This window comes from Rutidosis leptorrhynchoides, chromosome 7, assembly GCF_046630445.1.
Source record: "Rutidosis leptorrhynchoides isolate AG116_Rl617_1_P2 chromosome 7, CSIRO_AGI_Rlap_v1, whole genome shotgun sequence".
Taxonomy (NCBI): Eukaryota; Viridiplantae; Streptophyta; class Magnoliopsida; order Asterales; family Asteraceae; genus Rutidosis; species Rutidosis leptorrhynchoides.
In genome coordinates this window covers 126,002,302-126,029,774 of record NC_092339.1, presented here as the reverse complement: position 1 = coordinate 126,029,774, position 27,473 = coordinate 126,002,302, and the positions used below count along the sequence as shown (strand labels likewise).

The window sequence follows — 27,473 nt, the reverse complement described above, 5'->3', positions numbered from 1 at the left end:
CAAAAAATTAATAAGTTTATGATTTTTTTTTCTTTTTTTTTTTTTGAATATATATAAAAAGACGAATATTGGTCGTTGTATAAAATAAGAAGATTAAATAAATTATCAAAAAAAAAAAAAAAAAAAAAACTGTAGCTACAGTGCGCTACAGTTGCTGCAGTGTTTTTGAGTATGTGGCGGGTTATGATTGGAGTAGCTACAATGTTTTTGAGGTATGTGACGGGTTATAATTGGAGGGTGTTATGTGACGGGTTATGATTGGAGGGTGTTGTCCATATTTATAATATAATATAATATAATATAATATAATAAAATAATATAATAAATGATCATTTTACAGTCAACAAACACCAAAAATATTCCCAAACACTCCGTCACAACCTCAATAGCAAAAAGAATATCCAGTAACATTTTCTTGGGCTACCATCAAGAAAATAAAGATTAATTAAAAACACAAAAAATGAGAATCCGGACTCTGTATGCATGACATCACATACCCAACCCACAAGGGTACGTACTTTGTTTATCCTCATTGGGGCAATTTGACCCGTATACACCAAACCTACAACCATCACCTGATCAAGAACCAAGTACAAAACTAGACTCACCACACAAAACCGACATCCAGAACCCCAATCTGTTGAATTCTTAGTCGAGCGAAAAAACTCTTCATGGTAGTCACCGTTGACCACCAATTTTGACTTTTTCAATGGTTCTTGAATGTGGACTAACAAAGAATTGATGGCAGACAAAATCAATTTTTTTGAATACGAGCATATACAACATCACGATGCACCTGCTGCACCTGATTCCTTCTCCAACCTCTCTTTCTCAATTTCGACTCTTCTAACATCTGCATGTTGAGAAATACCGCTTGCAAGTGCCTGATAACGGAAGTCGAGTGTCTGCGACAGATTTTGGAACCGTACTTGATCGGCAATTTGCAAGGCTACACATACAAGACATCAAATAACCAAACAATACCATGTTAGACAAACTAATTTTAATATCGGATACCATGTAGTGGTTAAGGAAATTAAATTACCTTTTGCAGTATCCATAAAGTAAATAAACGGATCAACTGCGTCAATAGGTGATTGCAATTCCTCGTCATCGCTGAAGTCGTCGTCAGAGTCATCATCGTCATCATCAGTTGGGCGGAATGACCTAGCCTGGAGATACAATTTTACACACGGTTTGATAACATAATTAGTTTTGTCTCACTTAAATCAAGGTTGCAAAAATCGCTACTCGTGAGTACTCGGTCAGGACTTATTAACTAGTAGGCAACTCAGGGAGTACTCAGATGTTGACTAGGTTTGACTTTGACTGATTTCGAGCAAATTTTGCCCAATTTTGACTGAATTCCAAATTTGGACCAATTTTCCAAGTAATTTCAAGTTTGACCGAGTTTGACCAACCTGTGCAGCCAATCTCTGAAGTCTCAAACTATCAGCTTCATCACCATCTTCAGCATCATCATCATCTCCCATATCATTATTATCTTCATCGTCATCTGTTTCCAAACCATCATCCATGTCATCATCATCTTCAGGTTCTTCCTTTGCAGCTTCTGATCATTAGAAGGTACAGTACACATAAGATATTATAGACATATATCAATGATACGAGTAGCTTTGGCATTGGTAGTTTATTAACAATATAGTTGTTTTGAAAGTATAATACCTGCTAACTGATCCTTGTAGGCAACAAGCAGTTCAAGTGTTGCTTTAAAAACACGCTCCAACGCCTCACCAGGTAACACTTCAGGAGGAAGTGAAAGCAGAGACGTCAAACCCAAACTGCACACCTTTTTATCGTGTTCCCTGAAATTATTTATATAAAAAATTTACATTAAATATGACAACAAACCTATATGTTATTACAATAATAACCTAAAATCTTAAATTAGGAGCTTGGAACGTTATATGCATTTGAACACGTTTCAGATGAATTTCATCTGGTCTGACCAGCTAGACCATCCATTTCATCTTTAGTTAATCTTTTTAGCATAATCCATTTGATGTGCTAGATATAAAGCATAACCTAAATATGCCCGTCTGTATATAGATGAAACAAAAATTGCCACCTGTAACATCAAGTGTTCTTAGGGAACCAAAACGGATGAATATTTACCTCTTAAAGTTGGCCCGCGTGCCATTCTTCTTAGTTTGTTGCAACATCTGGAACCAAAGATTGAAAACTTCTGTCGCAACGCCAAGTTTTTGCAATATGTTGAGAGTTAAAGATGCATTATAGTAAAGAGCATCAGCAATCTGCATAGCATACACAAAACTAAAATTGAAAAGCAATACAGATTTATCTTACAGTGATATTATTGGGTTCTTTAGTTTAACAAGATAAAGTTCTTGGGGCTATTCAATACGATAGAGAAGGTGGTTACTTACAACTTGTATCAAAAGGCATTTCAAGTATGGTCTCTCGGTTACACGCAAACGCTCAACCGTGAGTCTAATATACGGTTCGACCCAGTGGTCCACCTGGCCCCTGCAGTTTTGGAACACCACTTCAATAAGCTTAGGTGCAGGTTCAATGTCGCTGTCCTCCAAGTTTTTATCGTTCATTATCTGACACAACCAAAAGATATAATGTAAATAGAGAGACAAGTCAATATTAATACGTTTATACGCTGATATTTACACCAAGTATGTAAAAATGTACATGTATAACACGTTTTTAGATACTAACGAGCACCATTGTTTTTGGTTTGTCTATACTCTATAGTCTTTAAAAAAACATTAATGGAATGTTACAAAATAGATACTATGCAAAAGAGCTATATCAAGAAACTATGTAAGAGTTTTAGTTAGGGTTACATTAAGTATAACAATAACACAAACTTACAAAATTTGGAGAAATATGTTTCTTGTAAAGTTTACAAATAATATAATATAAAATGCCATAACCAAAAGACATACATATGGAAAGCAACTTACATTCGAAAGTACATTCCACAAGCTTTGTTGGTAGTCTGGCTCCTTACATGTCAAATAATGCACTGTACTCCTAGAAATATAGTTGTCCAAGGGAACAAGTATATCTAGACCACAATAGTATTACAAAAACAACAAAAATAAATAACATATCAATCAATCAATACTCCATAGATAACATATATATATATATATATATATATATATATATATATATATATATATATATATATATATATATATATATATATATATAATTTTTAGAAATACAGTGTTTATTTGAACAGTGGAAAGAGGGGAAAAACATACTTGGGAAAAAATCAATAGCCCAATCAGTAAGAGCTTCTGTCAGCAATGGCCAAAGACTCCACATATCCATGGATATTGTTGGTGAGAAAAAGGTCATGTATGATACAATTTCCAAAACTTCTTCAAAGACATCTGTACCAGTGTTGTAAATAAGCTATGACTAAATGAAGCAGGTGTTAAACAATATATCTTGAGGATGAGTGTGCATTATCAATGTCGTCAAATAATTACATAAAACTATAGATGATGATTAATCAAGTGAAACTTCATAACAGTTTACAAAAAGTTGCAAACTTTGTGAAGAGAAGTAGTATGTAAAAGATTTATGTTACCTTGACCATCAGTTGTAAGCATTCGGCGCATAATTGGTAGTAAAGTTGGCTCAATGTGAGCAAAGATGTGAGGGAGCCTGCTCACAGATTCAAGAATCGTACTAATCGCACGTAAGCAACCGGCAGCGGCTAACGCGCCGGGATCATCTGCTTCCTCATCAGCTTCAGATGTATTAATGCATTTCCAAAATGCAGCAGCCTATAATATTACAGTTGCACACAAAGTTATATCAAGAATAACAGTTTGTTGCATATTTGCATTTCAGATTTGGATTGATAAATTAACATTACCAGACTCTGACATAAACCAAGAGCATAGGGTGCCATTTCTTCTCCAAATTTGTCAACAATAGTTTCAAGAGTAAACACCAGATCCTCATTTTCAACTTCATCCATTAGCTTGAAAAAATCTGGAAAAAAAAAACAAACATGCAAGAAGAAGTAGGTGGTAACCAATCCCATGATATCATTTTACAGAGAGAGTAAATTACTTAGTTGGTCCTTATTGTTGTATCAAAATTACTGATTCAGTCCTTTAAAATTTGTAATTATGTCAATAGTCCTTTAGTTAAAAAGCTGTTACTTAGATAGTCCTTCAATCCAATGAATGTTAATAATATAGATGTTAGTAATTTAGATCAATAAGTTTCTAAATAAAGGACTATCAACATAATTAAAAGTTTTAAAGGACCATATTAGTAGTTTTGATACAACTATAAGGACCAACAACATAGTTTACTCTTTCAAAAACAATTAAATGAACATACCATCAAGTAGCTGTGGAAGAATTGGCCTGATTTCACTTAGATCTGCAAATTACAACAAATATAATTCGGTCTTATTTAATTCAGGATGTTTGAAAAATAAAAACCACATCAAGAAAATAAACTAGCAATATATCTGCATTTTACCTTTGCACGATTCAACAAAGGAACGTAATGCAAAAACGGAGTCAACACGAACTGGAAGCTCAGGGTCCCGCATCCCAGTGACGACACTTTGTAATGCTTTGCGGTAATTATTCGGGTCAGAGAAATTAACATGGGCATATTGTCCTGCAACCCATGCAGCCTAAAAAATTTCAAAGACACTTCTCTTAGAATACAGTTTCTACCAAATAAGATAGCATAAACTGATAAGAAAAGATCACATATACCAATATTGCAAGATGAGGTAATAGCAAAACGGGTAAAAATAGTCACCTTGGCTCTGAGATGGCCAACAGGACTGGCAAACTCAGGGAAAACATGCTGCACCAACATGGGCTCAAGTTCAGACTTATATGGTTCAGTCTGTTTCAGTTTATCACACAGTGCTCCAATGGCAAGAAGTGCACCATCCTTTTGTCGATAAGGCTTAAACTCAACAGATGCCGCTTCATATCTAATTAAGTGAAGATAGTAATTAGATAAAACTGTAAGCAAAACTGTACACTATCTCATATGCAATACATTGTATTCTTTTGAAAGATTATTATTAAGATACCTCTTAAAAATCTCCACAATGAATAATATGAACTTCTGAAGATTCTCCTTGCCACGTTTTCTTACCAACTCGCTCACAAAGTCCATTGCTGCAGTCCTTGGACTGTATAGATCTTCAATAATATCTGCAGATATGTACCAGACATTAAGAATTTTATTTGATAATTTAATAATCTGACATTAATAACTTAATAATGTGACATTGGTTTACGTTCTTTCTGTCCTGTGAACTGGGTTAACAAAGTTCTGTAATCATACTCGACATGCACCAAACGGGTCAACAGTTTTTAGAAGTGTTTTATTGCATAAAACATCCTAATCATTTCATGCAAAAACTAAGTCATGATGGAAAATGATTGAATTCTGCAATCATACACGTTAGCTATATATTAAATATTCAAAACAAGACAACAGTGTATTGAAAAGAAAAAAAAAAGACATGAACAAAGACGCTACCATTTTTACCTATTGCCCAAACTGCCCGACCCATACTTTTTTCTCTAGTACAGAGCAACCATATGTAGAAGACTCACCATAACCCTTTCTCACATACTCATGTGGATCTTCCTCCCAAAGAATTTGATCATTGTCATTAAAGCACATAAGTGGAAAAATTATCTCAAAAAGAACAACATCGAGTCTTGGTTGAAGCAGATTGTACATAGTGTTCTTCGAAATACTGCATCACAAATGGAAACATGATATGAATAAATCTAATAAGAGAAGTCAAAAAAGAAATATATTACACCTCACACTAAAAGGAAAAAAAACAGAAAAAACGGCAATTAGTTTTTCAGGCTTAGATATGGACTCATCATATCAATTATATGAAACACACCTGTTGCTCAAGTATTGCAAAATGAGGTTGGTAACCCTATCAGGTAAATAATCACCGATACGGATAGCATTCAACAAGTTAAGATGGCACTCCAAAATTTTTCCAGCATAGTTCTTCTGAAAGTGTTGCGCAAAACCTTTATTCTCGGGATTTTGCAATTTTAAGTCCCCAAACCTGATAAACGTTACATAAATGAGATGTTAAAAATTCTCCTAACTAAACATTTAGAAATAATTTAATCCATGACTCACCGAGTGTAGAGGCGGTTTAATATATGAACTGTCCACTTCTTTACCTTCCACCATCCCCATGATTTGCGAAGCTCGGGATCGGTGGGTTGGCCCTCGGATGGCACGGGTCGCTCCAGCATAGTTAAGAACAGAACCATCCAAGCATTAAAAACATTTGGGTCAAACAATTTCTTTGGAATCTCCAGCTGATTGACACGGTAAATAACATTTTTTATGTTAAGAGAGGTTCGATAAATATTTTATACTATACTTAATGATGCTATTTAATATTCTACTATCTGAACAAGCTTAGTAAGTACAGATATAGGGACTTACGTATATGGACGACCAGAATATTTTGCAGATGAGCTTAATAAGATCTGCTATTTCGATTGATGGATTTCCTATCTGAACAAGCTTTCCAAATATATTAAGTAAATGAGGAAAAGTCTCATCAACAACATGGTAAACTGGAATCCTCTCCTCATCTGACTTGAACCTAAAAAGAACAAATGCATATTATATTAATCAAAATACTGCATGTTTATAATACTCTGCAGTAAGACTTGAACATGTCATGATATGACCAAATATAATGAGTTGAAATGTTTGAAAGATATTATCTCAATATCTCATAGCATAAACATTTGAGGAACTTACAGTATGACAATCAAAACAAAGATCTGTGGTGACAAAAAAACTAGATATACAGAGCTTAGATATAAAGTAATTATCTTGATCAAAATCAAGTAACTTTATCAATCATCTTCTGCATTAACACAATGAATTAAGACACACCGTCTAAATCTGGTCCGTTTATCAAACAAAAGTAAAAAGTATCATAACAAAGGTATGTCAGGCTGCACCTGCCCCCATTGGCAAACTGTATGAATAAAAAACTTTAGCTCATGTATTGCTGCTGTTGATTCATAACAAACTTACTCATATTTTCGAGAAAGAATTCTAAGCACATAAAGAGCTCCATAAACTTGCTGATCTTGTAAGTTATGAGTGACCCAATGCAAAAGAGCTGGCCATTGTTCAGGATAATCCGCATGTATAATCGTCTTGAGACACTCACCCAACTGTGCCCTGTACACAATCACAACAACCGTATCCATTACAAATCTCACAAGTCAACAGCAAACAGGCACAACATTCTAAAGACACCATTTATACCTCAACAACGGAGGAAGTTGCGGTACAAAAACAAGAATATTCTGCCTAACCAAGTCCTTATCACTTGGCAAGATCTTCGACTGTTCATCTACAATGACATAAATCAAGTATCCAATATATTATGTGTACATATATCTTATAATTAACTCATCTGTCTGTATTCTAATTTCAAACTAGTTGAAAAAACGATGTACCTGGATCATGAGGTGACCAATTTTTAGCAATAAAGTTTTTAAAATGAATACTAGCAGCCTGCCTAACAGCAATATCACAATTTGCATCAACAACAATCTGCAACAGCGTGACCAGCTGCTGAGGAGCATACTGATACTGAATTGACACAAAAATTGAAAACAATCAATACAAATACAAATCAACCATTAAATAAACTATAAAAACACAATCGATACACATAATTGTGAATCGTAATCCAAAACTAATAATAATTGGATAAATAATTATACCTGATTGAGGCTATCTTCAGCAGCTTTGCGTTCAGCAGGATTAGGGCTAAGTGCTGCTTTGAGAACAATCGCGAGATTAGGAAGATCCATCGGATTATGATGACTGAATCGGAGATTAATGATTTCTAGGGTTTACAGAAAGTTGGAAGATGTTTTAAAGGAAATGAAGGCTGGCTGGAAACATGTAAAGAGGAGGAGTATTATAAATCATTAGGGTTTAGAGACACGATGTAAACTTTTGGGTCCGTTTGACGACACGGGTGGTTGAAATCGGATAGGCGCGTGATACTCACTCGTCTGTTATTATGTGTGTTTACCGTAGTAAATGTTATAAGTGGTGGTGGTGTTTACCGTAGTACGGAGTAAATGTTATAAGTGGTGGTGGGTTTGCTTAATTGAATGATTTTTAATCCTAATCAAACAGGGCATGCTTGTTTAATTGAAGGGGGATGATTCTCACACACACTTTTTTGATCTTCACATACACTTTTTAACCTTTTACTTTTCTAATAATACTCAATTGGTGTGTGAGGATCAAAAAAGTGTGTGTGAGAATCATCCCCCTTAATTGAATGTTATTATTATTATTATTATTATTATTATTATTATTATTATTATTAACAATTATTAACAATATACATAATAGTCAACATGAATGAATAGTTTTTTGACGACATCATTATAACGTTAGCAATTTTGTCATTTAGTGCCTTTTTTTACGAAAGTTTGTTTTCCCGGCCCAACGGAGTGGGCCAACCGGCCACTTCCTAGTTATTACTATTACTATAGGAAAAATAAATAGTACATATGGGTACTTTCGACTTTTCACTTTTTTTTCCTTTTCAAATTGCACAACAAAACCCCCACACTTTATCCAAAAAATCAAACCTACCCCCAACCAGGGGGATAAATTGTCAAATACTCATTCTCATAAAAAATCTTAAACAAACTCCACCCAAATATTCAACGGGCCATATCTTCGCGCTCGCAACGAGTTAAATTTTTCCGCCACCATCGTTAAACTCAAAATAATTTTATGAACACAATGTCACTAGCTACACGCAAAACGGACGCTTTTTAAAAAGCGCTAAATATTTGGAGTACTTTTCATACACGTTAATTCTCCGTTAAATTTTTAAAAGTCGACAATTCCATAGCGAAATGCGGAGATGCACATATATTGTTAATTTAAAATAACATTTAAATCTTTCACGGGTTATACCTTTTAGTTCGACTCGAGTTGCGCTTCAACGACATCATCCCACAAAATGATTTTACAAACTAAACGCAATAAAATACATTGAAAACCGAACATCCGCCGCGAAACGAGGGCTCGAACACTAGTTCAAACCAAACAGAGCATAAATCCGTTGGATTTGTGGTTTTATTAGATATATCGTTTGAACTATTTTGAAGTCTAAAATGAATTAACCATATATACTAATAACAACCCAGTTTTTGATCGTTTCTTCTTTTGGTCAATGTAGTTTTGGCCAAGGGAAATTTTTGTCAAATGGATAATACTTAGGGGTAGAAAATATAAATATTCGAGGGTAGAATTTTTAATTGTTTAGGGGAATGAAATGTGATTTTAAGGGTTAAAGTGTAATTTTTTAATTTAATATAATAATCATTAAATAAAACTCACTCAATATTTTAACGCGATTTATTTTTTTTTTCGCCGCGAGTTAGGTTGCTTCGTCATCACCGTTCAACTCGTAATAATTTTATGAACAAAACGTAACTAATTATATTCGAAACGCAGTTCATTTTTTAAGGGAACATTATATATATAAACTCAACCAACTATATCAAATAGATGGCAAGAACAAGTGGTAAGTTATGGGATTTATCAGTCACGACCAAAATTCACGAGATCTCAAGATAATTATTTGCGACCTTGCAACTTGTGAATGCTTATTTTTTTATTTATTTTTTTCTTTTTTTTTGTAACTTATGACACATACGAAAATAGGAAACCTACAATCTGTATCATATTTGTGATTTTTGTGATCTTTGTCACGGCCTGTGATTTATTGGTCATGACCAAAGTTAACGAGGTCTCATGATAATTATTTGCGACCTTGCAACTTGTGAATGCTTATTCTCATTTTTATTTATTTATTTAATTTTTTTTTTTTTTTTTACTTGTAACTTATAAGAGACCTATGCAAACACGAATCCTTCAATCTATATCATATTTGGTGATTTTTGCGATCTATGTAAATTTGCGACTAGTACAAACATCTAACTTTAATCGTATGGGATTGGTGCGGTTTTCCTCCCGTGTACGCAGTTGGGGCGGGTATAGCAACTGTGGGAGATATGCGTGGGATTGGTGCGGTTTTCCTCCTGGGTACGCAGTTGGGGGCGGATATAGCAACTGCGGGAGATAAAATCGCGTGAATTGGTGCGGTTTTTCTCCTGGGTACGCAGTTGAGGGCGGGTATAACAACTGCGAGAAAAGATAATTGCGTGGATGGTTAAGTCACATATGTTCCCAACTAAAAGCTGTCCAAAAAAACATAAAACAAATAAAAATATTTGAAATTAAAGTTGAAAAAAGAAGACTTTGGAAAATAAATACTCCGTATTGTACAAGAATATTTCACCGGCTTTTGTTGTTGTATTCGGGTCGGGCCAAGGTTTTCAGTTGTGAGATGAAAAACTAATCGACAAGAATTTGCATTTCAACGTACTTTCCTTTTGAATTGATAAAACCCATCTTTACAATTCACACAAAAATAACTACAGCACTCAAATAAATTAAATACATTGTAGAAAAAATGACACAAATAGACAGTGGGTGTGATCTACAAAAGCAAATATCAAAATGGAGCTTCAACCGAAAACGGTTTTTTTCTAAGGTCACAAAGATGGCCTCCTTGAAACTGGCAAGAGTTCAAACCTTGTTGTACATTAAAAGAATAATCCTTTCTTTTTCACCTTCTTTTTCTCGACAGCCTGCAACAGTTCCAAAAATTAATATCGGCTACGTTGAAATACAAATCACGCTACCAAACATTTATGATAAGTGTTATAAACCTATTACGGTTGGCCTAAGATAATAAATTATGAATCCGTAATTATTAAGCATCTTAGCATGCATTACTGATTCGGAGAGATTCCATATATTTTTGCAGCTCAAATCTCAATGATTATTTCATTATGCATATATGAAATACAATCTAACCAACCACGCAGGCTTGCCTGAGTGGCCACCGAGTTGCCCAATGAAGCACACCACCCGGGTTCGATTCCTGGCTATGCCAAATCGTTCAGAAAGGGAGTGTGACTAGAGGGTACGCATAATACGCAATTCACCCAGTATCAGGTCTCGCGCCCGGGGGCTTGATTACCTGAGGTTTACCCTCTATGGGGAGCCAATGTGCTCGTTCATAGGGGGGTTTCCTCGCTAATCCAAAAAAAATAAAAATACAGTCTAACCACATATGATGGAGATAAAAGAGTTGATAGTTTAAGGTTATAAGCATTTTTTATGAAAAGGCTAATTTTTTTCTTGGATTTATTCATCTTTGAATCCAGTTTTGGAACATCCACTGCAGGTGTGAAGTAAAGGTTCTCGAGATCATTTAAACACTTGTTAAGCTAAATTTTGGAATGAAGACGTACCCGTTTGATAAAGTATCTCATGGTGAGAACAATTATATCCCTCAAACTGCAAAGAGATATGGAAATACAATAATGCATCAACATTAGTTACTGAAATATATACCAACAGTGTCATAAACATCTAGAAAACTATATATTTTCTATTTGTTATAAGGCAACTGCACTTTTATATGAGAATATAGGTTGATCTGGTTGTACTTTATTGATAACTGGCCATAGGGCTTATTAACTAGAATTCTTACTTGAGTACTTGACAAAGAAACCGATCATACAATTTGAAGTCACTTAAAGTAGAAAATGTATAATAATAATAATGACAATGACAAGATTTAAAAAAAAAAATCATATTTTCATTTGGTAAGAATTACTATCTTGGATTTATATATGTAAATATAATATAATGTAGAAGGGAGTTTATAAACCCTGGGCCTACCTATCCATTATGACCCATCACTTAACCCGCCCAATTTGCCACCCACAACTAGAATTGTAAAACAGGATGTGCATGTGCATGGGCAAAAGACGGAAAACATAAGAGAAATACTTTATTTATGCATATAATATTCACACCAATGTGTGTGTGTGTGTACACAAGCTTTAATAATAGTAATATTACAAAAATTACCACCTGATAGCAACTGATTGTTGCTCCACTCGAAGCCGCCTCTCTACACCTCCCAAACCAATAAAAGAAAACTCTAAAGGATTTCCACAAGGAATGAATACCTGAAAATGTCATTAAATTTTAATCTAGTATTAAATTAAATTGAAAAGGATCAAAGTACAAGAACAACTTTACTTCCTACAACCATGGACCAAGAAACCTTTACTGAATTGATAACTGATGAAGAAAAAATGGACCTAACCAATAAATATAGCCATATACAGTCAATATGAGCAAATTCAAACTCGGAACACTCTTCCATTACATTATATAGCTATATCATAAGTTAGATGTGATGTACTATGTTTGAACAAATAGAACTATAACCATCTTTTATAAGGCAAGGTTGTAAAAGTCGCGATCCGGGGACGAGTCGGTCAGGACCTTAGAGGGACGAGTCGGGGCGTTGACCAACGTTGACTTTTATTAATATATAAATTAAACATATATATATTAAACATAAATATATCGAACATAAAACAAATATTTCAAATATAGATATAGAGCACAAAATCTAGTTTTAAAAAAAAATTAAAATTTTGACCAACATTGACTGACTTTGACCGACTCAGACCTGACTTTTTAGCGTTGGCTGACTTTTTAGGCGTTTTTAGGCGACAGGGACGACGGACTGACTCGGGGCGACTTTTACAATAGTGTTAAAAAGCAAGAAAGCATACGCTTGTGGCTGAAGAAAATTTCTCATATATCGAAGTGCCGCCACCCTTTATGCTAATTCCATCCTTCTTGATCACTAATATAACTGGGTCCCATATGTCAAGGAATCCCCTCTGAACATTAACAAAGAATAAATAATTCAGATTATGTGTAATAAAAATCTAAGATGAGAATAAGTGGAGGCAACTTTGACCCATCGACTTGCGTTACATTATCTCTGATAGGTCAACTGAGTAAACTTTAAAAATATAGCCAAGAAGAAGCTGGGTAAACTGGATTAAACAAGTCAAACGGCGCCTGGAATTTTTATTTATATATACAACCTCCAACATAGCTGATACTTCAAATTTATTCAAAGGATTATTATTTGTTATGGCAAAGAAAGGGTTTGTGAGTCAACCCATCCTGACTCGACCAGCTTTGACCTTCACAAAAGTTGCTTGTTTTAACCCAATACCTAACCCGCCCAAATTGCCACCTCTAGCTACTAGTAACTTAAAGAGATGTACCCATAAAGACAAACTGTGTTCAGCATGACCAGCTTGAAGAGCTTCTCTGATACGGTCATGCATTTCAGGATCTGTAAGCATCCAAGGGTTATAATACAGTAACTTTAGGAGTGATATATAAACCTTTTAGACCTTATGGTCACAAAATCAGAAATTCATAAGAAGATAATGATGATTAAAAATAAAAAATAAAATGAACTAGTAATTTGTAAATTGCAAGTAAACTGATATTTGGAGGCCAGAAGGGGGAAAAAAAAAAAACGGAAAGCTTACCGCACACAATTTTTCTGTGCTCATTGGCAAAAACCTTTACGAGTTCACCCTGAAAAGGTAAGCCAAATAGAGTCATTATAAACAGAGTCATTAAAATGTCCTGATTTTCTAAGCAAAGTTGCTAAATCGGATATGAAACATCACACATACGGATATTAGTATGTATTTGGGTAGGGTGGTCACATCAACTTCTCCTTCTATATTTTATATGAATTAGAAAACAAAAACATTGAGTAATGATATGATATATTAATCAGATTCTCACAATATTTTATTTGACTAATTTCTCGCTACAGGGACTTCCTCACGAGATTTCAGTAATTTCTCACAATGTATTTATTTGAACACGTTCTCGCAACATATTAAAAAATTGTATGACATCTAATCGTTTTTGTTGCTATTATATATATTTAACATAATTAGTTTTTGAAAACATATAGTTACCGAAATTATTGTTACAATTTATATTTTGTTTATGGTGGGCAATAAAGTTTGTTTGTCTCAAAAACCGAGTAAATGAAAAGCAAAAATCAAGTGTGGGTAAAATAAAAATAAAAACACCTTTCGCTTTCTATTATCCATGGGTTGGACTTCTATTGCAAGGTATGTATCGACATCATCTGCCGTAACAATATACGTTGGTTGCTTTGCACCTGCATGATAATTTCTTAATGAATACATACATACACATACTACATATATATAAACAAAGAATGAAAATAAATAAACATAAAAGCATGAGGAATACCATCAATATAGCTAACGGATCCATCTTCCATATGCCGTACCCACTGCAAAATAACATGTAAATATGCTACAAATTATTGAAATTGGACATAAAGTTAAAATGAGCAAATGAGAAAAAAGCTTAAAATGCTGACACGAGTAACACCTCAAAATTACAACTTGTAGTTCCATTAAGAGAAAATCCGCTAGCCAAAAGTTCCCGCCCCGGGAAAGCATCACCAGAAATTTGGAGTGATTCGACTGCAGGCAATGGATCATCATCTGCAGCAGCTGAACAATGTAACAGACAAGTCAACCCTTGACCAACTTATGTTAAAATTATAATCCAGTTCACACATGGTTATTACTAGAAGTGGCAAATAAGTAGATGTAAACCCTAATTGGATAACTTTGTCTACAAGCAGCAGGTTGGGATATCGAGGACTATATTTCGTCTAAAGTTTACAATTTATATATGTATCTATCTATATCTTTGTGCATGTGTGTTGTGTGTGTGTTTGTTGTTTTGTGTGTGTGTGTGTGTGTTGTGAGTGCGTGTTGGGTGTGCGTGTTGTGTGTGTTGTGTGTTGTATATGTTGTGTGTGTGTGCGCGCGCGTGTGTGTGCGCGCGCGTGTTGTGAGTGTGTGTTTTGTGTGCGTGTTGTGAGTGTGTGTGTGTGCGTGCGCGTGCGTGTGTTGTGTGGTGTGGTGTGGTGTGTGTGTTGTGTGTGTGTGTTGTGTACGTGTTGCTGTGTATGTGTGTTGTGTCAAATATGACCACATAAACTAATGATCCAAGTATTTATCTAATATTTTGGACAACATTATTCAAGAGGTTCTACGTGTTACAAATACATTATGGGTGATTATTGATCTCTCTGATACATTTCCTTATAAGCTAAAGTACTGATTTTTACCCATTTGAACTGTTAGAAAATAATATAATTAACCAGCCACTGCAAATTCTTAAGTGAACAGGTTGAAATTGCAACACCTAATTGTTACCTTCGGAGTAAGAAGAACCAGGTTCTTCGAGAACTGGAGTTAAATACGGTGAATAGTTGGGATCTTCAAATGTGGTTGTATAAGGTGGGTTCTTCGAATTCAAATAGGCAAATTGTTCTCTGGCGTTTCCTTCATTACGGTTTCCGTCCCCATCTAAATCATCATCGTTATTGATAACGGGATCACTGAATGTAACTTGTTTGTGGGCAGTTTCATTATTCTTACTTGTAGGATACAAATTACCCTGGTCCCCGCCAATATGTGCATTTGGCCCTAGCGAGTGATCATTTCTGCAAAAATGCAAAATGAATATCACACCCAAATGACTACAAACTAAGGCTGCATTTGATAAAACCGAATGATTTAGCGCTGGATGGTTTATAACCTGAATGATTCAAAGTCTCTGAATAAACTTGGTTTTGAAAATAAGCTATTTGATAATCGTTTTAAATGAACAATATGAATTGGGAAAGTTTACCTTATTAACTAATGTGCTATATTAATAAAAACTTCAATACACTTGTTTGTTAAGTGTTGTAGATATGATTTGAGAAGAATATTACAAAAAAAAAAAAATAGGTGCTTTATGGTTAAGAGAGTGTTTCAACTCTTAATGGTCTGAATGCTGAACCATTCAACATCATTATTATATGTCATTCAGAGGTCAGAAACAAACGTGTTGAATGCTAAATGCTTCAAGCCGAACCATTCAATTAAGAGGCAAACAAACACACCCTAAAGAAAATCAGATGGTTGTAATATGATATTCTATTGGATGAACAGGCATAATAAAAATATTAGATAGGTTTTGGGTTTGAACCTGTTTAAGTTGGGTGAATACAACCCTGAATCAGTTTCCAAATTTTCTGCACCACGACCCGAATGACCCGGTACATCCCAGCCTCTTGCATTCAGCTGGTCTGATTGTACTTGTCCATCAGAATACGGTTGTGTGACCAATTCAAGCCCATTCTTGTTCTATAAAAATGAAGAACTTTGAGATCAATAGTACATATTGGCATATATAATAATGAAATCGTGAGCATTTTGATAAAGTTACCATACCCCAAAAGTATACAATGGTGATTGTGCATTACTTGAAGGGTTCAAATCAGGACGCCAAGCGGCTAGTTGATATTGAGACTCTTTTAGCTTTGACTGGCAGACACATAAGAGTGAGTCAAAAGTCAACTCAGGTTAGTTTTGTAAGTCAAATCATTAGACACGTCCATATCATACCTCGATACCTATGAGACTCTCTTGTAAATGTCTAAAAAGGACCTATAACAAAAAAATAAAAATAAAAATTAACAATCATATAAAGAAGAATATCCAAACCACAAATAAGGTAATTACAAAAAGTAGACGACAATGGCACGTTTAATTAATTAGTAGAAACCTTGACGTTACTAACGATGGACTGTGCATCAACAGCTGGTGGCTGAAGAGAATATTCAGCAAGAAGAGGCATTAAAGATGATATAAACATTGATCTTTCTTCGTGTGCATCCTAAAAACAGCATTTTTCAAAACTCAAATATATTTCATATATGTATGTATGTATATATGATTAATCAAAAAGTTAGTACCTTTAATGCATATGTTAAGCGTATATTTTCTTCCACAATGTCTTGTCTGTAAGAGAGGGCTTTAGCTGCTGCATCAATGAGGTCCTGCTGCTGCTGATCAAAGGCCTACAACAACTATCATAACTTCTAGCATACAGTCATGAAATATGACATCATAATTAATTTAATAATAAAAAATGTTGCTGACCAAACGCATGTATGCAATTCGTTTCTCCAGAGCAAACTTTTCATTGTGTATTTGGGTTTCCTAATGAACCATACAGCTTTATTTAGTATTAATACATACATAAAGAACAATGCAATTGTAACCATATGAACCTACTATAGCACTATAACAAATCTCTACCTTGATTGAATAGTCAGCAAGATGTTTTCTCAGCAGTAAAATCTCTTGCTCCTGATCTCGAGTGTCAACAACAACCTATACACAAGTGCCGCGTATAACAGCAGACTATTTTAGAGGCGGTGCATTCCAAAATAATAATAATAATAATAATAATAATAATAATAATTTAAGAGGTGGTAAATTGGGATGCTTGAAGTATTGGATAGATTTGGTAACAGAATAAACTGTTTCAATCGAGACTGGTAAATTTTGGCACGGGTCTGTCTAGTTGACCGAAAATAATCATTGGCAATTTTACTTTTCAGAAAAAAAATAGTGTGTCAAATATGATTAGAGAAGCAATATAATATTTCAAGATAGTATACACTATCTATTAAAACAAGTTTAAAGGTTTTATGTATCAAAATACAATTTGGTGCAGTGGGTTTTCTTTAACATTATTTTCTATGTTACCAGTTGGAACAGTTAGAGGTCAAACATAGCACAAATGACCCACTCATAAGTATATGTGTCACAATTACCTCACTTTACAGAAAGAATATCATAAATGTAACACCAAATCAAACTCAGGCATAAACAAATGTAAAAGAGCATAGTAAAACCGGCAATTAGGAAACTAAATCTAAAACAGCAAAAGTATATATGCATAAACAAAAACCATGACAATAATAGATACACGAATATACCTGATTTCCAGACATTGGTACCAACCCATGACTATTTCCAGACACGTTAAATTGCGGGTCATATTCTCCTTCAAGTTGATACCTAATAGTATGTGTATGAGTGTGAATCGGTTCTTTTCGATATAGCTAAACAAAACGAATAATCAAGGGTACATCTATACTTGATCAATTATGTCCAATCAAAAATACCTTGAAGGAGAAAATGATGATGTGGATGCTAAAGAAAACTGGCTCATCATACTCCCATTATTTAGAACTGTGTGACCACTAGGAAGCATTTTAACCGCACCGTTTTTCTTTTCGGTTTCCATAGGATCGACAACATTTCCATCCTTATTGAAAACTAGAGTGGATGAATTATAGAATGTGGTTTCATTTTGCATCTTATTACCCTCGTAACCATTATCATTCCACTGACGACTTTCAGCCTTTGTATCCTTCAATTTCTGCCAGAAAGAAACTAACACTCAATTCATCTACAAAATTGAATTCAAATTTAAAAGATACAACCAGTCCGGGAAAATGTGCAACATGACTCATGAGGGACGATTAGTCAAATATGTAAACTAAATACAACGGGGAATAAAGAAGTAGAACACGTGTCCTCCTTAATGGGTCAATTAGGGTAATAGGGTTATATTTAATCTTAAACGGGTAAAAAATACAAAAAAAGATCAAACCGAAATGGATTAAATAGGTAGAAGTAGAACAGGTTGAGTATGAACCAAAGTGATGCAGAAACCTACCGAATCACTCTACTTTAAAAAGATAGATTATTATCGTAAAAAATTATCAGTTTTGTGAACATATATGAAACACTAATCATCCATATATTCATTTCAAAATACTAGAACACAAGAGTTATTAGATAAAGTGCTCGTACCATACATTACACTATTTGACCTACTATCTACCGGCCCATTTTACCACCTGAAACATAGAGTATTATACACATCAAGGGGATATACCTTGAATTCTTATGCCCTATTCCCAGTTATCATTGATTTAATATCTGGATTTGATGCTATGTGCTTGTGTCAATTTAGTGTCAACCTTTAATTAGCTCGATGACACTCCATTACAAAAGAAACTTTATGCTGATCACTGTAGGTGTTTAAGTTAACAAAGAAAAGGAATATAAATACAATTCCCACATGAGAATTTGTTCTCAAAACTGAATATCCTTCCACCTCAGTGTTCCTTTATATAAGACACTGCTAACCAGAAACATACCTTGAAAACTAAGTAGCTGTAATATTAATCAAAAATCAAAATTACCCAAAGTGGCGTTTATGATGGTTAATTGGTTTGTTAGACTCACTTTTTAGAAACATGTTCAAAAGAGATGTCTATAACAACATATAAATCCTATAAGCTGCTGCACGAACATTGAACAATTAATGCACCTAATAATGAAGATTTAAATGTAACCATCCAAAGAAGATAACACATACATAGTTTTGGAGTTCCTGAATCCTCTTTTGAAGCTCAGACCTCAATCTATTATTCTCTTCAACCTGCCAAAATAAAAAGTATATATAAAAAAAAAAAAATAACAAAACAACATAAATGTAAGACAACATTACTGAAATACATAACCAAAGCAATATAGTGGTGAACATATAAAAGCAAACTAAAAAATGAAATAACAAATAACCTGTTGTTTAATGGTTGCTTCAGCAGCTTCAACTGCTTTCATAACCTGAAACAATCCATCACTCTTGTTGCTCATACCATTAATATTACTATCCTCACTATTGCTATATCCATTAACACTCAAAGTAGATAACTGTTGCACCAAATTTCCATTTTCCATCTTCAACTAACTGATCCGCGCTGCAATAGCAAACTATATCAGAATTTTACTCCATCAATCGTATTACAAAACCTAATTTTCACAGTAATATCTTAAATAACATGTAGATAATACATACAGATATACATATAAACGTATATGTATGACCTAATTACCTTTAATTTTGCTGGTATCAACAGAAGAGCATCGATTGTTTACAAATTACAAACATAAATAATAATTAATGATTAATGATGAACCTGGATGAAACTGAATATTATACGACACATACAGCCATTGAGTAATTTTTAAAAACTAAAATGAAATAATTATAGTGATCGAAGACATAGATGTTTACGAAAAGAAGAAAGTGAAGAGAAAATTTGGGGATTTTTAAACGTATGAAAAAAACACTGTTGACTTCTTTGACTTGTTCGTTACTTACACTACGTATATTCTGTATGTATTGCAACTTTTGTTAATCATAAATTTAATTTTTAATATTGAGTAACACTCTTAATACTAGTTAAAGGACCCGTGATAACACGGGGTTTTAAAGGAAAAAATATTAAATCACAACTTTTATTTGAAGATGATTACTTAACCATGATGTGTATTTTAATGTTTTGTAATTAACATGTAAATAAAGTAGAATAGTTGCTCAAGATGGATCAAATAAAAAACTAACAATGTTTAATTGAAAATTAAAAACAACGAAAATAAAAAGTTGCAATACAAATGAAGTCTTAAAGTTTCAAATGTTCACAAACAAAAGGAAAAACATCTTAAGAATTCATTCGTTTCCAAACCATCCCAATAATCCTCACTTATATTTGTATACAAACACACATACATATGTATAATAAGCTCGATATAATAACTAGCTAAAGGTAACAGATTGTGGTACGAAGAATGTAAACAGCAACAATGATAAAAACCCAGATAACCGTAATCAAACCTTAAATTGACGATCACTTACATATTATGAGACGGATCATACTTCGAATTTGAGAAGAGTAGATATGTAATATTCATTCTTCATGAAATATTCACGAACAAAACTTCATTGGGAATATTATATTATGAGACGGTTATATTGCATATTTCTTCCCTTCCTGCAACAATCGTAACGCACGTTTTTTTTTCTTGTAAGAATAACACACAGAGTATAAATAAATCAAAGATGCATTGATAAGTAAATCTCATGTGAAAATCAAAGATGCATGAGCAGCATAAAAATAAAAATAAATTATAATTATATAAGAATAACTCCCAACTCGTGCAAGTTCAAATGTATACTAGCATTGAAATACTTTGGTTTTTGTGATCATAATTGACGGATAAGTCGTTTTTATACAATTTTAAATGGATATAAATGTTTCAGATTCACGCAACACACATCATATTAAAAGCTTGCGCATTTGGACTGATACTCAACCCGCCACCTTGCAAGTTTTAAAGCCTAAGAGGCTAAAAAGATAAGTGAACTATTTTGACGGAACTATTTACCTGACAGCCCAGGTCTCAAGGCCTAAGATTCTTTCACCATATGTGACAACTATAACTTGAATTTTCGTCTGAGGCAAAATTTTCAGAATCTCAAGAATCTTCCCCCTCTATACATAGAATTACAAGCTCATTGGATCAATGAACATCAAAGAAGTGTACGAGGTTCAGTTTAAGCTTAAAGATAATGCATATAACCTGATTATCGTTCTAAGAAAACAACTTAGTCGTAATGTGTTTCTTCATCTAGAACAATATCCTAAAATTTACCAGTGGTGTTTTTTCCGTATTTGTACACCTTGCTTCTAAAAGCCAAAACGTTTCATTAAAAAAAAAAATCAAGTTTGTTGAATTAAGGTTTCTAATCATCCTATAACCCAATTCAATTCGTCATTTCCTCAAACACCATGTGTGCGTCTAAGAAGATGAATATCTTACCTTTATACACAACATCATTAAATAAATGAATGCTAATATATAAATAAAGATATTGAATAAAGTCCTTCGAAATTACAAAAACATGAATGAATGCTAATGTATAAATAAAGATATTGAATTATTAATTGTTCAAATAGAACTAAAATACATAAACTAACAAAATCAAACCAAACAACACTATAATCAAACAACACTAAAATCTCTAAGCTTTATTTTGATTATATAAGCACTTCTTAATAACCTGAATGATAGTCATTACTTTAACCAGCATTGAAACACGAGACAACATTCAAATAAATCATTAACTATATGCCAAAACATGTAAAAATATTATTTGCATTACCTGTAGATATAGTGTGTATTCACTTGTGAAATCTTTCTCCATCTTAATTAGATTTGTCAGCAACAACATAGATTAACAGAGTAAGATTTTTTTTTGAAAAAAATCACAAAGAAAGAAAATAAATGTAAATACGTTTACAGAGATGATGATGATGATGATGATGAAAGTGCAGTCTGATATCGGCCAAAAAGTCACGTTTTTACCCCCGATATTAAGCCCTAAATCAATAAAGTTTCAAACTTTGTCGGTAAAATTATCATTTTTTTGGTTGATTTTGTAGATTAAGTAATTACGAGGGCGATGCAAAAAATAATCAAATAAAACGGAGCTAAAACGAAGATTCTAGAGCGAAAACGGTGAAAGACAAGAAATCAAGTTACGATCCAGTGAATTTCAGCTGACCAGGCAAGCCAAACGGCCTGCCAAACGTCCTGCCAAACGGCTTGCCTGTATGTCAAACGGCCTGCCACACGGCCTGATCAAACGGGCACCTTAAACGGGCAAACCAAGCAAACGGGCCTAGCAAACGGCTTGTCAAACGGGCTGCCAACCGTTTGCTGGCAAAAATCAAGTCTATTTAAAGGGCTCTCTCCATCCATTTCAACACACACTCAATTTGTAATTCACTTTATATTTTCAAGCTTTTAGTTAGTTTTTAGTAGTAGTTAGCTTAGCTTTTATTTTTCAGAGGATATCCCGGCGAGTCCCTGCGATCTCGGGCAGATTTCTTCAGCCTTTTCAGGTTTTTATCCGAAACGCTTGTCTTTTGTATTAAACATGTGTTCTTACTTTTTATGTTTAATAATGCGTTCCGATATTACCATGATAGCTTAAATAATCTGTATGTTTCCATGATAGAAGTTTGGGTTAGCGTAATTATGTTAATTTAGTACGGTTATTGTCGAAATATTGAACTAGTGAGTCTGATAGATTTGTATGCTAGCATCTTAAGGATTGACCAACATAGGTTGTGATCAGGACTTGTCCACCTATTGAACTTAGCTACTTTATAGGATTAAGACCCCTGGTTATACTGTATCTGAAGATTCTATGAACTCGGTATGGCCGGAGGTCCCTAGAGGCATTTAATGCGCTTTTAGGACACGGAACTTAGGAATTGAGACATGAATGACCTAGTATGCCTATTGACTGTTCCAAAAAGACCTCTTAGGAGCTGTTAAGATCTAGTTACAGTAGCGGAGACAGGGAGGGGACAGAGGGGTGCTCAGCATCCCCCAATAGACCCGATTCCAATGAATTATCAATAGCTTATATTTAATTATTTTGGCTAAGCCTCCCTTAATTATTCATCTAACCCAATAGTTTGAGTTACCTACCTAGCTTCCAAACCTAATTAGTACATAGTAATATTAACCGAAACATATCGTACAAATTTACTTATCAATTTTTAGATGGACCATATCAATTCATGCTACAACTTTTATAGTAACATTTTTATTGTTTAATAGTTACTAAAGTTTCGTAAAATAGTTATCTATATATGCATTAAACAAATAAATTAGGTTTTACGTAGGAAGTTGGCCTCCTTTAGTTTTATTTAGTTTGCCTCTTTTAATTGTAGAGTAAGCCTCCCCTATCGTAAAATCCTAGCTTCGCCCCTGATCATAATCAATCATTTTCATCATTTTAATAGACCACAAGATTTTCATTTCCATTTCTCATAAATATACGTCCCATGCATAGAGACAAAAATCATTCATATGGATTGAACACCTGGTAACCGACATTAACAAGATGCATATAAGAATATCCCCTATCATTCCGGGACATCCATCAGACATGATAAAACAACATCGAAGTACTAAAGCATCCGCAACCATGGATGGGGTTTGTTAGGCCCAATAGATCTATCTTTAGGATTCGCGTCAATTAGTAGATCGGTTTACTAATTCTTAGGCTACCAAGCAAAAGGGGCATATTCAGCTTCGATCATTCAACCATAGAATGTAGTTTTTAGTACTTGTGTCTATTTCGTCAAACATTTATAAAAGCGCATGTATTCTCAGTCCCAAAAATATATATTGCAAAAGTATTTAAAAGGGAGCAAATGAAACTTACTCTACAATATTTTGTAGTAAAAATATTCATACGACGATACTGAACAATGCATGGTTGGCCTTGGATTCACGAACCTATATCATTTATATATATATATATATATATATATATATATATATATATATATATATATATATATATATATATATATATATATTAACACATATAATTGTAATCAAACAAATTTATATATATAAATTTATTAGTTATATCATTTTTATATTAATAACTTATATGTTTCATATATTCATTTACTCCAATATATATTTTTTATAAATAAAAATATTAATTTTGTTATGTTATATGTATTAAAAATAATATTAATAAGGATAATAATAATAATAATAATAATAATAATAATAATAATAATAATAATAATAATAATAATAATATTAATGATTTTATTAATGATAATAATAATGATAGTTTTAATAATAAAGGTAATCTTATTAAAAATGTAAATTTTAATACATATGAAAATCTTTAATATTAATAATAAAGATGATAATAATAATAGTGATAATAGTAATAATAACTGTAATATCTATAATAATAATACTTTTACCAATTATGATAACAATAATGATCTCAATAATAATAATACTTATAATAATAATAATAATAATAATACTTATAATAATAATAATAATAATAATAATGATAGTAATAGTAATAGTAGTACTAATAATAATAATAACAATAATAATAATAATAATAATAATAATAATAATAATAATAATAATAATAATAATAATAATAATAATAATAATAATAATAATAAAAATAAAATAATAATTTAAAAAAAATGATACTAATAATAATAATAGTAGTTTTTAATAAAAATGATAAGTTTAATAATAATAATAATGAAAATAATAGTTTTGATAATAATACTTAATACCTAATAATAATAATAATAATAATAATAATAATAATAATAACAATAACAAATACAATAATAATAATAATAAGACTACCTTTAAAGCTTTCCTAAAAATAAAATGAGTCAAGTAGAGCTCGAACCCACGACCTCTCGCTCGACCCACAACACCCTTAACCACCCATCTATTTCATGCTTTTCTTAAATAAATCGTCACCCAATTATATTTATTCTGTTATCAACCCAACTGTAACCAGTTAGGTCTCGGCCCAACAATACAAAATACGGCCCAACCTAATAAAATTATAAGCCCACGAAGCTAGTCCCTTGTAGTAATCCAATAGCCCAATCCAGTAACCGATTAAATGGCCCATGGTTTAAAATGTTTCGGTGTCTTGAAGCATAAGTCGACAACCCTAAACAAATAAAAGGTATCGGTGCTTGATTTATATCCGAACTTTACAGCTAAAGAGCACTCCATATTTTCATCATTATTTTTATATCATTAACACCGCTATTATCTTTTTAAATCCCCAATTATCTTCATTCATCATGTATCAAATCATATATATATATATATATTATTAGTATTATTTTGATTATTAATATTAATATTATTTTCATCATTATTTTTATATCATTAACACCGCTATTATCTTTTTAAATCCCCAATTATCTTCATTCATCATGTATCATATATATATATATATATATATATATATATATATATATATATATATATATATATATATATATATATAGTGATAATCTTCTTTAGTAGACATCATCACCATCGGTTATTCGTAAAAGAAACAGAAGCTATGAAGCAGCAGCGACCGTACGTAGTGGGTGTTGTAGGTTAAGGGTGTGGTTATCAAATTGTTCGATAAACAGAAAGTATGGCAGTTGTAGCAGAAGTTGTTGTTCAGGTGATGTTTTGGGTGGCCAGTAATAACAAGGAGAAACAGTAAAATAGTAGCAGAAGTAGCTTGTGGTTCGAACATAAACTGGCAGCTACATTCGAAATTTAAATGGGTTTAAATGGTGGTTGTTTGGTTTATTCACATGATCAAAACAGAAGAAAAGAATGTAGCGAATGATGTGGTGATGTTTAAGTTAAACCGAAGGTGAGGTAAAAAAAAAATATAGCAGTTAACGATGGTCTATGGTTTGTGTTTTTGAATCCTTCGACTATTAATAACAATAATAATAATAAAAAATGAGCGATGGAGGGGTTTCGGTTTGACTTACGATTAACAGAAACAGGAGTGTACGCAGTAGTAGCTGCAGTTGGGTGTCGTGATGTGGTTCTAACAACATAAAAAAAATGGCGTATGATGGTGGTGGTTTGGGTGACTTCGAATAGCAACACAGAAACGAACAAGCAATAGTTCGATGGTGTTGGTTATAGTAGTGGTAACCGATGGTGTGTTGTGGTTTGGGAGAGAACCGGCCAAATGGTTTGATGTATTAAAAACCGAATACAGAAGTGGTATATCGAGTAGGTTCATAGCAAAGTAGCAAAAGGTTTTTGGTTCATGTTCTTGAGTGATGGTATTGGGTTGGTGTTTTTGGTTGGGTCTCACGCCAGAAAAACAAAACAAAAATAATAGTTGGGGTCACATTGAGTGTTGAAGTATGAAAGGAGTCAAAGTTGGGGATATGTATTTCGACAAAGAGATCACAGCAAGTGGTTGTTGGTGAATGTTTTCATATTGATGCATGCATACAAGGGTATATATAATAATATTAATAATAATGTAATAATATAATTATAATAATTAAAATATGACAATTAAGACATGTTGAAAGATGATACAACCTCTCTTTTGTATTCTATCTACCGACGTTTTGACAAATGAATAAGGAAATGTGTTTTTCTTCAATTTAGTGCATGTATGTATATGTCCCGGTTTTAAAAGAAGAGAATGAAAAGAAAAAAAAAATAATAAAATAAAAAATGAAGTGTCTAGGCGGGGTGCATGGGTCGGACCAAAAAGAAGAAACATACAATTCATTTAATCTATAAAGCATTATAGTAACCTCAACTTGTTTAAATTTATTGTTTATTTGTACCCATTAACTTAACCCGTGCTTTCTATATGATTTATCATATATATATATATATATATATATATATATATATATATATATATATATATATATATATATATATATGGTGTAATAATAAGATCTTAAGTACATATATTATCCAACATCAATCGCTTCTCATATTCAAACCAAAAGGTTGATAATTGATGATGGTGAGTAGAAACCAAAATTAGAAATAGTCAAATAACAAAGTGGTGGGTTTGTAATATGTAATGTTAAACAAGTAGGTTATAGGTAGGTCAATTAACAAGAAGCAAGTGTACTAGTTTTTAATTGATATGCATATGCATGTATGCAATATATACATATTATTATGATGTGTAAAGAACCAAATACAGTAACAATATTAATAATTTAGATTGTAAAATTAATAGATTTATTTAATGCATAAAGAATAAACCTTTTAAAACTTTTTATATTT

General features: G+C 32.8%; 2 protein-coding genes across 3 annotated transcripts; both read right to left on the bottom strand.

Annotated features, from left to right (window-relative positions):
* Positions 1–325: 325 nt before the first annotated feature.
* LOC139858050 (importin beta-like SAD2) lies at positions 326–7,954 on the bottom strand. The gene is made up of 22 exons (XM_071846901.1): positions 7,791–7,954; positions 7,521–7,656; positions 7,327–7,414; positions 7,090–7,239; positions 6,484–6,646; positions 6,169–6,353; positions 5,918–6,091; positions 5,613–5,758; positions 5,081–5,204; positions 4,798–4,978; positions 4,507–4,666; positions 4,363–4,404; positions 3,887–4,005; positions 3,596–3,794; positions 3,264–3,395; positions 2,958–3,061; positions 2,409–2,588; positions 2,137–2,276; positions 1,687–1,826; positions 1,422–1,573; positions 1,046–1,172; positions 326–949 (listed from the first exon to the last, which is right to left on the bottom strand). The coding sequence occupies exons 1-22, from the start codon at positions 7,878–7,880 to the stop codon at positions 786–788; spliced, it is 3,096 nt and encodes a 1,031-aa protein (XP_071703002.1). The 5' UTR covers positions 7,881–7,954; the 3' UTR covers positions 326–785.
* A 2,469-nt stretch (positions 7,955–10,423) lies between these two features.
* Positions 10,424–20,022, bottom strand: LOC139857344 (uncharacterized). Of its 2 annotated transcripts, XM_071846090.1 has the most exons (23): positions 19,871–20,022; positions 19,557–19,735; positions 19,354–19,416; positions 18,089–18,345; positions 17,900–17,981; positions 17,214–17,288; positions 17,055–17,114; positions 16,868–16,972; positions 16,678–16,788; positions 16,518–16,559; positions 16,344–16,436; positions 16,099–16,256; positions 15,504–15,568; positions 15,279–15,431; positions 14,440–14,564; positions 14,296–14,338; positions 14,109–14,200; positions 13,548–13,596; positions 13,275–13,345; positions 12,768–12,878; positions 12,052–12,149; positions 11,424–11,469; positions 10,424–10,754 (listed from the first exon to the last, which is right to left on the bottom strand). In XM_071846090.1, exons 2-23 carry the CDS (start codon positions 19,713–19,715, stop codon positions 10,710–10,712), a joined length of 2,103 nt encoding a protein of 700 aa, XP_071702191.1. In that variant the 5' UTR covers positions 19,716–19,735; positions 19,871–20,022; the 3' UTR covers positions 10,424–10,709. The 2 variants fall into 2 exon arrangements, with proteins under 2 accessions (XP_071702191.1, XP_071702190.1); XM_071846089.1 differs by having other exon boundaries at positions 10,426–10,754; positions 15,279–15,568.
* Between the last annotated feature and the right edge of the window lie 7,451 nt (positions 20,023–27,473).